This window comes from Nansenia antarctica (genome assembly GCF_963989245.1).
Source record: "Nansenia antarctica genome assembly, chromosome: 1".
NCBI lineage: Eukaryota > Metazoa > Chordata > Actinopteri > Argentiniformes > Microstomatidae > Nansenia > Nansenia antarctica.
The window spans coordinates 42,461,475-42,474,793 of NC_137674.1; the positions used below are offsets into that span (position 1 = coordinate 42,461,475).

The 13,319-nt window shown below is 44.2% G+C and overlaps 2 protein-coding genes across 2 annotated transcripts; both read left to right on the forward strand.

Moving 5' to 3' along the window:
• Positions 1–54: 54 nt before the first annotated feature.
• ankrd6a (ankyrin repeat domain 6a) lies at positions 55–7,049 on the forward strand (the record flags this gene model as incomplete). The annotated part of the gene is made up of 14 exons (XM_080522955.1): positions 55–198; positions 926–1,024; positions 1,268–1,366; positions 1,706–1,804; positions 2,059–2,157; positions 2,381–2,458; positions 2,697–2,801; positions 4,270–4,431; positions 4,664–4,816; positions 5,170–5,304; positions 5,388–5,501; positions 5,753–6,044; positions 6,299–6,675; positions 6,864–7,049. The coding sequence occupies 14 exons, from the start codon at positions 55–57 to the stop codon at positions 7,047–7,049; spliced, it is 2,142 nt and encodes a 713-aa protein (XP_080379081.1).
• A 3,438-nt stretch (positions 7,050–10,487) lies between these two features.
• On the forward strand, positions 10,488–12,639 carry gja10a (gap junction protein alpha 10 a; the record flags this gene model as incomplete). The annotated part of the gene is made up of 3 exons (XM_080522965.1): positions 10,488–11,507; positions 11,604–11,948; positions 12,601–12,639. The coding sequence occupies 3 exons, from the start codon at positions 10,488–10,490 to the stop codon at positions 12,637–12,639; spliced, it is 1,404 nt and encodes a 467-aa protein (XP_080379091.1).
• Positions 12,640–13,319: the final 680 nt, after the last annotated feature.

Below are 13,319 nucleotides of genomic sequence, written 5' to 3' on the forward strand. Positions count from 1 at the left end.
TTAGTGTACTGTACTGTATGTGTTGTGTTGCAGTTGTGTTGTGTCACAGTAGTGATGAGTGAGAGAGGGGTGGCCCATGTTCCCCCACAGTCGTCACAGGGTCACCAGACTGCCCTCCACCGAGCTGCCATGGTGGGCAACAGTGAGGCCATCGCAGCGCTCATCCAGGGGGGCTGCGCCCTCGACCTGCAAGACAAGGTGTGGGACACACACACACACACACACACTCTCTCTCACACAAACACACACACACACACACACAAAATCTCCATTATTGCCCTATACATTGGTGGTCAATGGGGTGAGTTACTTACACACAAGAGTATGCGAAATATAGTCCTTTTTTAGCTTTTCAAATGCATTTATTGATATATCAACATCCCTATCCACATAGCCTCTCCACTGTACTATACACTATAAACCAAGCATACCATATGAATGATGTTAGAAAAAACATAAAGAGATGCTACATGATATTTTTTTACTATTTCTTAACTCTCTAGCTTAAGTGTTGACTGCATGATTCATGATATACAGTATGTTAATAGATTTCTGGTGTCATTAGATGACAAAGTCTAGTTTAAGGCCGACTGACTTTTGCAAAATATTTTTTTGCCCTTGGTAGTGGGGAGGTGTGCCCCTCTTTGTCCAGTCAGGTCATTGCTTGACCACTTCTTTCTGTTTAGAGGACCAGTTTTTAGCTTGTGAGCGTTCATTTTAGAAGTAGTGGCTGAAAATATGCAAATATCCTGTAGCTTTTTTTTTACCAACTATATGTTAGTTCTGATAAAGCTGTATGTGTCAATGTTACTGATGTAAATTTGCTTTGTAGCTAACTCTGAAACATTAACATTGATGTGTAAACAGGAATGTTAATTCATGTGTACTGTCCCTGTCGACTAAATAAATGAAATGTTTCTGGTAGGATGGCAACACTGCGCTGCACGAGGTAGCGTGGCATGGTTTCTGTCAGTGTGTTAAACTGTTGGTCAAGGGTGGTGCAGATGTAACCACCAGGAACAAGGTACTTTTAATATACTTACATTTTCAGTTTCTTTTATAACATGGGGTATAACCCTCATGGATGGACTTTCCCTCAGAAAGTATGAATGAATGAATGGTCTTTATTGTAGTATATTTTATTTAATAACATTTGTCCTGTGACAAGTGTCTGTAAAAAGCACTATGATAATAACATTCGAATTATTGACAATTGGATAACCTCTGATTCCATTTGAATGATTGACTGGTGTCTCTTCTCTCCCAGGCGGGGAACACAGCTCTCCACCTGTCCTGTCAGAATGCACATGCTCAGAGTGCACGTGTGCTGTTGCTAGGAGGGTCCAGACCTGACACCAAAAACAATGTAGGTCAACTACATCAGTCCTTTTATGTCAATATGGTTGACTTTTCTGCTGTTTTTCTAGTCCTTTTGTCATATTATATGTCATATTATAATGTTATTGTCTGTTGCTGTTGCTGTTGTTGTATTTTATGTGGACTCCAGGAAGGTTAGTTACTCTACAGAATCTGCTAATCAGGGTCCAAATAAATCATACTGTTATAGTAACAATGGACTGTTTACCAAGCATTTGTTCCAGACATTGAATTGTTATTTTATGAATGTCTGAAATATTGCAAACCATTTTTATAAACGTTACCCCACATTGCATACACAAAGGTTAACCCTCCATGTTGGTTTCAGGAGGGTGATACATGTCTGCATATGGCAGCTCGCTACAACCACTTGACTATGATAAAGATTCTCCTGGGTGCGTTGTGCTCTGTGACAGAGAAAAACCAGGTATGTACATAATTGGTCTGTCACATACAGTCAGGTGGCTGGTAGGTAAGATAATACATACCATTTAACAGACGTTTTGCAAAGACGACTTACGCAATTGAGTGTATACATGTTTGTGTACGGTCTCAGCAGGGATGGAACACACAACCTTACAGTAGTTACCCACACAGAACCACAGGTTTATCCCATTGTAGTGTTCTTCTGTGTTACTGTAACACAAACATGTTAACAGTACGTCCATGTTGACCTTCCAGGTAGGGGACACGGCTCTCCATGTTGCTGCTACCCTAAACCACAAGAAGACAGTCCAGCTGCTACTGGAGGCAGGGACTGACGGCAACGCCAGAAACAATGTATGTGCCAAAGGGTTCTCCTATTTGAATGTGTTTGAGGAATTATAATTTTCATATCCAGTTATTCACTGTCTTCAATTCTACAGTACAGCAGGCCAATGCTGTAAACATTATTATATCTTTTTTTAAAAGTGGGTTAATGCTAATCACCCCCCAAAAAAGGTGCGTAACCAGCATTTACGTTTGTTTGTTCTCCACTACATTCATTTGATATTTCTTACAGGCAGGCAAGACTGCCCTGGACAAGGCCAGAGACTGGAACCACAGAGACGTGTCTCTCCTGCTGGCCAGAGCCCCTCAGGTTAGTATGACGCAAGATCATTTTGAGATGGCATAAGACATTATAATGCAGTCAGAGATGCTTATAACATGTATTGTAATGCACTATGAATGCATTATAACTGTATGGACCTATGTACCTTTTGATAAACTTCTGAGATTTAGTTTGTTCTCAGTTTTCTATTTATCTTGGTTGCACTATGAGGATGTGAAACTGTACTTTTTTAAATTTGGTTCCATGCCTTTTGACTGTGGTTCAGGTCCACCGCTTCATGCGTGGAAGAACCGTGAGGAAGAGGAGGGACAGGCTGAAGGCCGAGCGCAGGACCCAGTCTGTCTCCAGAGTAGATATACTGCCAAATAAGGTAATAATGACTGCCGAAATGAATTTGGGCCACTGGTTTTGTTATGACAGTGCTATTTCATTTAACATAAGCTTACTTCTGCTGTAACAACTGTTTATTACACCTGTTATGTCAGCATTATAACACTGTTGTGTTGCCTGTAAGATAGAGGGTGAAGTGAAGGTTACATTATTATCCCATCCCTGTCATCCGCCGACCAGGACAGTGGTGCTTCTGTGGCTGAGGACATCCAGAGTAGTGACCATGTAGTCAGCAGAGCAGCTGTCAAAAGGACTGCACTGCATCAGCATCACCACCACCAAACCACATCAACCCCAACCAGTCCTTACCATAGAAGAAGAAGGAAGACGCTAAGAGAACAGGTGCTTAAAGGAACTGTTTTAGACCTTATAGTCAGATAGTTCCATACCCAGAAGTCTATGGGCCAGGAAAAACTAGAAAAAAAGAATTAATAGTTCAGAATTGTTTAAATAGCCACTACTAACCAATAACTGACCATCCATTTCCCTGAAGTGTGGATCTTTAAAAAAAAGGATTGGTATAAGAGACCATGATTACACCAATCCAACATTTTAAAATCTAAGTAGGATAAGTGTACTCTTCATGGAAAAAGATGGGGAATTGGGACACAGGTTGGGGTCTTTGTTGTTGTCAGGAAGTGGAAACCTGATCTGATTGGAGCACCCTGTTGAATTCATATCTCATATGACCTCTCTCCAACAATGTGCATAAACATTGGAAATCAATGATTTTTCGTAGGCTGAAATGGGAAGCGTAAAACATTCATTGCATGCTACAGTATTGGAGATATTTGAAATTATACTGTGAGAGTTCCTGAAGGCTAAAGTTCTGCGTCGAATTTACGTGCGTAGCCTACGTAGCCTACGTAAGGGGTCTCGCACTTTACACTTCTGCGTAGGCAGCGCTGCAATTACACCGTCACATCGCTAGGTGGCAGTGTGTTTTCTATGCCCCTGTGCTGTGCCTCTTCCGGTTAGGAAGAGGCTGTGCCTGACGCTTCCATAGGAACTCAACGGAGCTCAAAGCCGCATAATAGCGATCTTTTTGTTGTTATGCTTGTTGTAAATAAAAGTTCTATGATGCATTGAAATGACATTAAACTAAGATAATACGATGGTTATCATAATTTTTCAAATCTTTATTAATAAGTAATTACAGAAAATGTAAATGACATTTTTGTCATGGCTTCCGCATTTTGGCCGACGAGAGAGTCGGAATCTTGTCGGAATCATGTGCTACCAAGCGGACCAATCACAGAGCTTACGGTTGCGTAGAAACTGACGCGTACTTACATTTTTGGAGATGTGCACGTCAACCCTCTCCGTAGGCAACGCAAGGCCACGCGGGCCAACGCAAAATACGCCGTAGCCTACGCCGTCGATTTTACGCAGAAGTTTAAATCGTTGTCAAATATTTCTAGTAAATAATTATTATTTGCAAATTTCAGGCTTTGAATGAGGGCTCCCCCAGAAGCAGGGAGAACAGCCACCCAGAATTCCACAAGAGGAATAGGCTGTCTCCCCATGACGGTGAAGTCTTGCCTCCACAGGACGGCAAAGCCTATCAGCTTTACACCCTCTACCGTGACAAGGAAGGCAACATCAGACAGGTTATAGCTTCCTGATCACTCATTCAACCCCTCTAGATCAAGAACCCCTTGCTCTATAGTGAAAATATCATCTGCTATAGGTTACTGTTGACATTTCTTTTTAGCTTTTCAAGTTAGCATTTATAGCATCTAAGGCCAGCATGAAAATAGAAATATGTTATAAAAATGTATCAAGACAAGGTTGATGATAATGATAATGATGATGATGATGATGATGATGTCACTTCCTCAGGCCGCAGCCAATAGCTGTCACTGCAAGCCTCTGATTAAGAAGCTGGAAGGCCAGCTCAAGGCCACCAAAGAGGAAATGAGGTCACAGATGCTGACGGTGCAGGAACAGGTGAACTGCAGGCTAGGAAGGATGGACCGCAAGAACAAACACCAGGTTTGGCTCTCTTTTCACTGTCCTTAAGCAAAAGCAGATGCACACACACACACACACACACACACCCACACACGCACACATTTGTTTTTTATTGCTTACACCATTGGTATGAAACTGAAGTTCACACTCCCACAGAAATGACATTTTCAGCAAAACAGTTTGTCATTTCTCATTGCTGTCATATAAAATGCATATAATGTTCAGCACCTTTTTGCTAAACAGTTAACACAACACTCTCTACATACAAAGATCAATTGAGTAAGTATGCCCTCGGTGTCTACATCACTGAGGACATAACACGGTCACATCACACCAGTGATCAGGACGGCGCGTCAGTGCCTGTTTTTCCTCAGGCGGTTGATGAAATTTGGCATGGCCCCCAGATCATCACAAACCTCCATAGTTGCACCATAGAGAGTATCCTGTCCAGTTGTATTACTGCCTGCTACGACAGCTGTACTGCCCTCGGCTGTAAGGCTCTACAGAGGGTGTGAAAACGGTCCAGTTCATCAGTACCAGCTTGAATACTGTTTCAAGAAATCGACAAAAACTGTCATTCTTTTCTGACCAGATCAAAGTGATAGACACACTGAACCAGGAGAGAGTTGCAGCAGAGAGGATGGGCTGTCTGTACAGGATAGACCAGATGGCTGTGGAGGGGAGGGACGAGGCTGAGAGGAGACAGGTATTACAGGTCACAATTATGCCTTTATACAATATATGTGCACACATACCTCTTTAAATCAGTCATTAGTCAAATTCTCATGTTTAGTTATGGTATCGGTTCAAGGACAACTAAAACATGTCACTTCCAGAAATAGTGACAGCTGGATGTTGGTATAAATAAGTCGTAGGTCGTAAAAAAAACACAATAACAGGAACAATCTTAACCCACATCCTCTTTGAACATGACATATCTCTTCTCACCTCAAGCAGGCAGCAACAAGCCACGAGCTGAAGAAGTGGTGCATGTCCAAGATCCAGGACATCGACCTCCATCTCCCTACCGACCCCGAGTACTACAAACTCCTCCCCTCCCCCTCTGTGGACCAGTCAGTGACAGACGGAGACCCAGAGTGCTGGCCCCTGCTGTCTGTCTTCTCTGGTGAGAGCAGCAGCTCTCTGGCCACCTATGTTAACCTGCTCCCTCGCCCCGCCACCAGGGCCCATAATGCACCGCTCAGTTCGAATATGGAGGAGGTGTCGGTGAAGCTGGACAGATCACCAGGTGTGTGTGTGGGGGGGGGGTTGAAGTAGGTGTAGTGTGTGTGTGTGTGTGTGTGTGTGTGTGTGTGTGTGTGTGTGTGTGTGTGCGTGTGCGTGTGCGTGTGCGTGTGCGTGTGCGTGTGCGTGTGCGTGCCTCATTTTGTGACTTAAGAGAAAGTTTTACTAGCACACGCCTTATTTTATATAGGTAACTTAGCCATGAGAAAACCGTACTAGTGTCTGGGGTTGATCCATCTCTCCATCCTCTTTACGCAGATGACTATCAGAACACGGCTCTGTTTCCCCTGCCTGCTGCTAACCACCACTCAGGGATGCTTGTGAGCTCTGCTGGCCCTCACTGGAAGCATCCAGAACTGCAGGAGAAGAATGGCCACATGGCCACTGCCATCCTGGGGCAGAGCGGGGAGGGCTGCTCCAGTAGTGTCAGTAGTAGCCTGTCCAACCCAAGCGACTGGGAGCACAACCGGAGGCGCGGTTATGGCTGGCACCACCGGAAGCACCTACGAGACCGGATAAGGACTCGCAGCCCACTGCAAGGCTCCAACGATGGGACAAGGACCCTGGAGCTTTTCGTGGACCGACCACCTGAACCCACGTTTATACAAGAGAGGCATAACCTACATGCCATCGAGGTGACTATTTCAATGTATTCTGACTTGTGGGTATATATTACATAGATTGCAATGTATGGTATACTTCCATGTAGGTGGGGTGGAAGGCTTAAATTAGGTCTAGTAAATGTATATATGTGTGTGTGTGTGTGTGTGTGTGTGTGTGTGTGTGTGTGTGTGTGTGTGTGTGTGTGTGTTATGTAAAACAGGTGACCCAGCGCTTCTTCGAGACGGTATCCAGCCAGCTGGAGTGCTGGTATGAGAGGAAGATCCAGGAGGCCAAGCGCCAGGCAGAGCTCAGGGCACAGCAGGACAGGGTTGAGCTGCTGCAGCGAATCACCAGTCTGGAGGAGGAGCTGGAGCAGCTCAGGACCAATGACAGTGAGAAGAGCTGATGCGAACCTGTCCGACTGGACTGACATCATGAGTTCGGAGAGTTACTACGGGGACAGCCCCTGCCATCCACAGGCATGAAGCAAAAGAAGGGGAAAAAAAACAACTATGTATAAACGAGACCTGAAGGCTGTTGTATTCTCATGTCAGAGCACATGTACCAGTATGTGTCCAATTAGATCCCAACTATGCAGTATGGTATGGATCTAATGATCTGTCTACATCTGTAACGATTTAATGCCAGTGTGTACATTGGAGCTCGCTCTCTCTCTCTCTCTCTCTCTCTCTCTCTCTCTTTCTCTCTCTCTCTCTCTTTCTTATGTTATTGTGTTTGCTTTTTTAATGTTTGTAGAACCTACAGTAAGAAAAAGTGTGAAACCGAGTCCATCTGTGATTAAAGTAGTGTGAGAGGTCAGTGCAATGTTCCTCTGCCGTACGGTACAGTATGAGCACCGAGGGTTGTCTTTATCGATCTGCTTCCACTGATTGCAGGGCTTAAAATCAATATCTACAGGCATATCATTCATCTTTTATATACCACACATGTGATCACATACAAGTATTAATGAGCAGCTACTACACAGGACAGGAGATCTCAACGACCTTAACATTTGACACTTAGGCCATCAGGGATTGTATGGTATTAATGTATGTGCATATTGTATGTGCTATGTCTTCGTAATGGCAGCAACATTTGAGTCTACTATTTTAACGTTTTTGGTACAGTTTGCATTTTCACTGGCAACACAGCAGTGACAAATAAAAGATCCTGCAGCACTTGATTTATGTGTTATTCTGGTGACATTGTCAAATTGCTTCTTTATTGTAAATGTAGGATCTGTGTCAGTATATGCATGTGTACTGTAGCTATGAAAAGGCTGCAGAGGCACATCTCATGTGTCGAAGCAGAGCATATGAGTCGCATACTACAGTAGTTGCGTTAGTAGTCAGTACTAAGTTAGTTAGTTAGTAGTAGTTGTACACTAAAGTAACATAGTATGGAGGAGTTCATTAAGGGTTAATACGTTGATTGGCACCAACAGTTGTTAGTTGTACGTGTCCTTGGGTTTTATGAAAGGTGGTATACAAATCCAAGTTATTATTATTATTATTATTATTAGGAGTAGTAAAGATGTTCTACATGTGTATTATCTATAGTATACTGTGACATGCATGATGTAACAGGTATAAGACCATCCAAAACCTTGACCTTGAAATCAGGTCATTTGTTTGTGGTAACTTTAACACGCATTTCAGCAAAATCCCCCATCTAAATCCCTGATTAAAAATAAATAAATCCTAGCCCTAAAAGTGAACGAGTAATATAGCCTTTGTTATTGACATTGTTGTCATTGATCAATAACATGCGCAGCAAGCAATAAACCTAAAAGTCTAAATGCCTATGTATCTATCATCATTCTGCCAGGAAAAGACCACAGGAGTGGGCAGTCTGTCCCCCTCCCCTGATCGCAGTAGAGTAGGGTAATTAGATCACAATGTATGGACTGAGGGACGGTATGGGCATCACCAACAACAGATAGACAACATATCTAGTTACCCCTTCCCAACCCCCCTCTCTCTCTCTTTCACACACACACACACACACACACACACACACACACACACATACACACACACACACACACACACACACACGTTCGGAAGGCTAAGCACTGGTTGAACCCGTTATGCAATACAATGTCCCTGGTGTGACATCTGGCATTTGCCGCTGAAGCTTCTGCAAGGGAAAATCAAATCAATCCGCCATTGACTCTGTCAGTGGGCGATGGAAACGTAATTAAAACCCCGGAGGCTTGGCTAGTCATTTTATGCAGCAAACCCAACTCAACTGAACTACTACTACTGTACTATTACTTAATTACTGTGGTGGGTATAGGGAGTTTGTGGGCAGCTGAGTTTGTATAGGATTGCTTCACACCTCAACAAAGGGTATGTTATCCTTTGCTCTTTTAGGGCCACCGAAGCATGGTGTGGTGTTTTTTTTGTACATTTTAGAATGTGATTTGATTAACCCGCCTTTTCACACACCGCAGGTCACATTAGCAATACAAATTCAAAATGAAAGGCAAAGCTAAACAGAGATCATCATACAACAACTTAAAAGACTATTCTTGTTCATTTTGATGTCCATCCATATACTGTGGATTGGGTAATACACAGTGTGATTGATAGATTTGATATCTTTCGCACCATGATGCACCCAAAACAGTAAATCGACTGCTGTCTCTCTCTCTCTCTCTCTCTCACACACACACACACACACACACACACACACACACACACACACACACACACACACACACACACACACACACACACACACACTCACATACACACAGAAGAAAAACAATAGTTCTCCCATGCAGCAAACTATGAAATCAGACATGATGTATTGAACCAGTGTGTATGGCATTATAGATTCTACATCTCATTAATCAACTATAAGGGATAGTTGGACTCCAATTTCAATACCAGAACCCCCCTAATTAGAAAGGTTACAGAACAAATAACAATACACATACTGTATATATCCTCTCCCTCCCTGCCAGTGAGTGTGCTATTGATTGGGTTAGAGGGCACTTGTTTGGGTTGGCACTGTTGGTGCGGGAGGGCGTAGGGGAGTAGAGGGCGGTGCAGTGTTTGACAATTGCCTGGCAAGATGTGCCATGGGGCATTGTCCCGTCAGTGGCAGATCAATGATCATATCCTGTGATCCGCATGCAACAGCACAGGAGAACACTCGCCTCACACTGTGGTGGACATTCGGACAGAAAGAGATAGAGAGATAGTGGGGGATGTTCTTTCGGGACTGGTGCAGAGGGATTAGATACGGCAAACTCCATGGGGTAATCATAACCAACCAGCATGTGATATTTTGCAGGATGTTTCTTGTAAATATGATAATTTGCCTCGAGAAGCAAGGAAAGCACGCGAACCATTGACATGTGAGTGATGTTGTTGTTGTTGTTGATGATGATGTTGTTGTTGTTGTTGTTGTTGTTGTTTGTTTTCTTTGTGATGACATTCTACTATGGCTTGTTTGGAGTATTGCATTTCATTGATACATAATGATGGTGAGATGTAAAGCATCTTCTAACATAGTAACATCTCATAGCAAAAAAAGGAATAGGAGAGGAACACAAAATACTTTGATTATGGAACCAAGAGTGGTCATGGCACTCATTGTAAACATTGTATTGTCATTTACTTCCATTGTAAACTGGAGTAAAAATTCATTTTACTCCAGTTATGCAATACATAGAATAACCATCAACAGCTACGTATGCCTATTTGTTGAAAATCCTGTTTGATGGAAACCCTTCTGGCCTTTCTCTCCCTATAGCCTGTGGACATGTGGCAGTGAGTAGCAGGTGAGGAGCTAGCCTGCCAGCCAGCCACTCAGAGTCAGTCGTCTGACCATGGGGGACTGGAATCTCCTTGGTAGCATCTTAGAAGAGGTCCATGTCCATTCCACTATTGTGGGGAAGATCTGGCTCACCATCCTCTTCATCTTCCGCATGCTCGTCCTGGGGGTGGCAGCCGAGGATGTGTGGGTGGACGAGCAGATTGAGTTTGTCTGCAACACGGACCAGCCCGGATGCAAGAACGTCTGCTATGACCAGGCCTTCCCCATCTCCCTCATCCGCTTCTGGGTTCTCCAGGTCATCTTCGTCTCCTCGCCATCACTGGTCTACATGGGCCATGCGCTCTACCGTCTCCGCGCGCTGGAGAAGGAGCGGCATCGGAGGAAGGCGCAGCTGAGGGCCATGCTGGGGGAGACGGAGGCGGCAATGGTGGAGGAACACCGGCGCATCGAGAGAGAGCTGCGGAAGATTGAGGAACAGCGAAGGGTGAAGAAGGCACCTCTAAGGGGTTCCCTGCTTCGGACGTACGTCATCCATATCCTAACACGCTCAGTGGTGGAGGTGGGCTTCATCCTAGGCCAGTATATCCTCTATGGCATCGGGCTGGAGCCCCTGTACAAGTGTGAGAGACTGCCCTGCCCCAACAGTGTGGACTGCTACGTCTCCAGGCCCACAGAGAAGACCATTTTTATGGTCTTCATGATCGTCATCGCTGGGGTCTCTCTCTTCCTCAACCTCATGGAGATATCCCACTTGGGCGTGCGGAAAATCAAACAGACATTGAACGGACAGAATCACGTGGATGAGGAGAGTATAATGTACAAGCCCAAGATGAAGCCTACCATACAGCACCTCTGTGTGATGAGGGACCTATCGCACAACGGGCTGCTGACTCAGACCATTTTCCCGGTCATTCCCGAAGAGGAGATGGACTTGCCTCCCCAATACAATCATGAGGTGCCCAGGCATGACAGCGTAGCGCCAGGACAGTCCCTAGACATTGGCTCCCAACCCAGGCTGCAGCAGCCGAGGCCCAGCCAAGGCTCTGCCCTCCAGGCTCTCCACCTCCAGGGGGCTTCAGAGACCCACTCCACCACCACCATCACCACCCTTGGGAACCACCACCACCAGCACCCTCCAACCTACGGAGGAGTTCATTCCAAGGGGCAGACTGGGTCCAGGATCCATTTTCATCATGAAGACCCCAACTCTCACCTACAAGAAAACTACCAACCCAACCATTTGGAGGTGCCAGCATCAGTCGCTAACACGATAACGAAGTACCACAGACCCAGCCTGGCTATCAGGGATCTGGAGGAAGAGGAGAGGAGGGACTCACTACGGAGTGACTTCTTGTTCCCCAACCCCAGAAAGGCCAGTTTCATGGCCCGGATGCCCTCGGAAAGCATGTCCACCATCAGTGGCCATAGTAGTGACTCTGAGTCCGAGCTCGGCTCCCTGGTCAAGGGGAACATGCCCATGATGCCGCCCCCTGGTGGACGGAGGATGTCAATGGCAAGTAGAGCCAAGGCGGCCTCCGACCTCATCATTTAGAGAGACCCCTCACTCGTCCCCTCTAGTCATGTGAGCTGCTCCTATAAAAGCATGACCTGATGCATTGTTAGAGAGGAAGGGAGGTATGCAGAGAGTGAGAGAAATCATGTTTAGGTTTATCGAACTTGATAAACCTTAACTCAATATGTTAGCAGGGTGTACACAGGGGGAGACAGACAGAGAGAGTAAGAGAGAGAGAGAGAGAGAGAGAGAGAGAGAGAGAGAGAGAGAGAGAGAGAGAGAGAGAGAGAGAGAGAGAGAGAGAAAGAGAAAGAAGCTTCAGTGTATTCACTGACATTAATCATTACAGATGTAGTCAGGGATTAACCCAACAGCATTGAGGCTATATCGATGTTGTTGTAATTACAGATTTTACTCTGAAAGTTGCAATCGAGAACACAGGATGCCTTATAAAAAACGTCTTCTTGAAACGGAAGTATAATACGGCATATAGAGATATGCATAAATTGATTGAGTTAAATTAGAAATTCTGCAGTGCTAACAACATAATTGAAAGGCATACAATATATCTGTGAATAATTTATATACCAAATGTCTCACATGGATTTGCTATAGACACTCTAACCTCAATCCAAATTGTTCTCTCTTCCAGAGTGTGTTCATGGACCTCTCCTCTATCATGAAGAAGTGAGAAGTGAAGGGGACTGACAACAATACCAGGATTCAGGAGTGGCCTACAGGACGAAACAACACATTGGAGATATCAATGATACAGCGCCCAGCACTGATCTAAAGTTGGGCCAAAACAGCTTCTAAGAATTATGCCATATTTGGGCATAGGCCAATTTTGTGCTGTTTCCCCAATGTACTGATTCGAAGCACCTTAAAATGCCCACATTGTAATATGAGGGACCTTGTTCGTGAAAGATTGTGGGAGAAAGGGAAAAGGATTATGCACTTCAAGTGGAAGGTGTGTGGGAAGTGAACCATCATTCACCATTGCGGTGTCATTTAATGAATGTTGGTGAAGACCATAGAGTGGAACGAAATCCCCCTTTATATGCTTATACTGTACATAGCATACACTTTTATAAACTTACATATAGCCATTTTTGTAAGTCAAAGACACTTGTATATGAAGATAGACTGTATTATACTATGGAATCTGACAGTGTTTGTAGTTTGATATACAATCTGAATTCATGACACTTTATTCAAATTAAATACTTATATACAAAAAACAGCACATCATTTGATATAATTTGATGGTTATCATTTTAAGAATAGTATAATTTTACGTTAGGTCAAAAAGAGGTTTCTTGAACAAAAATCACACACAAAAAGAATTGGCACATGCTATTTGTTTTATTT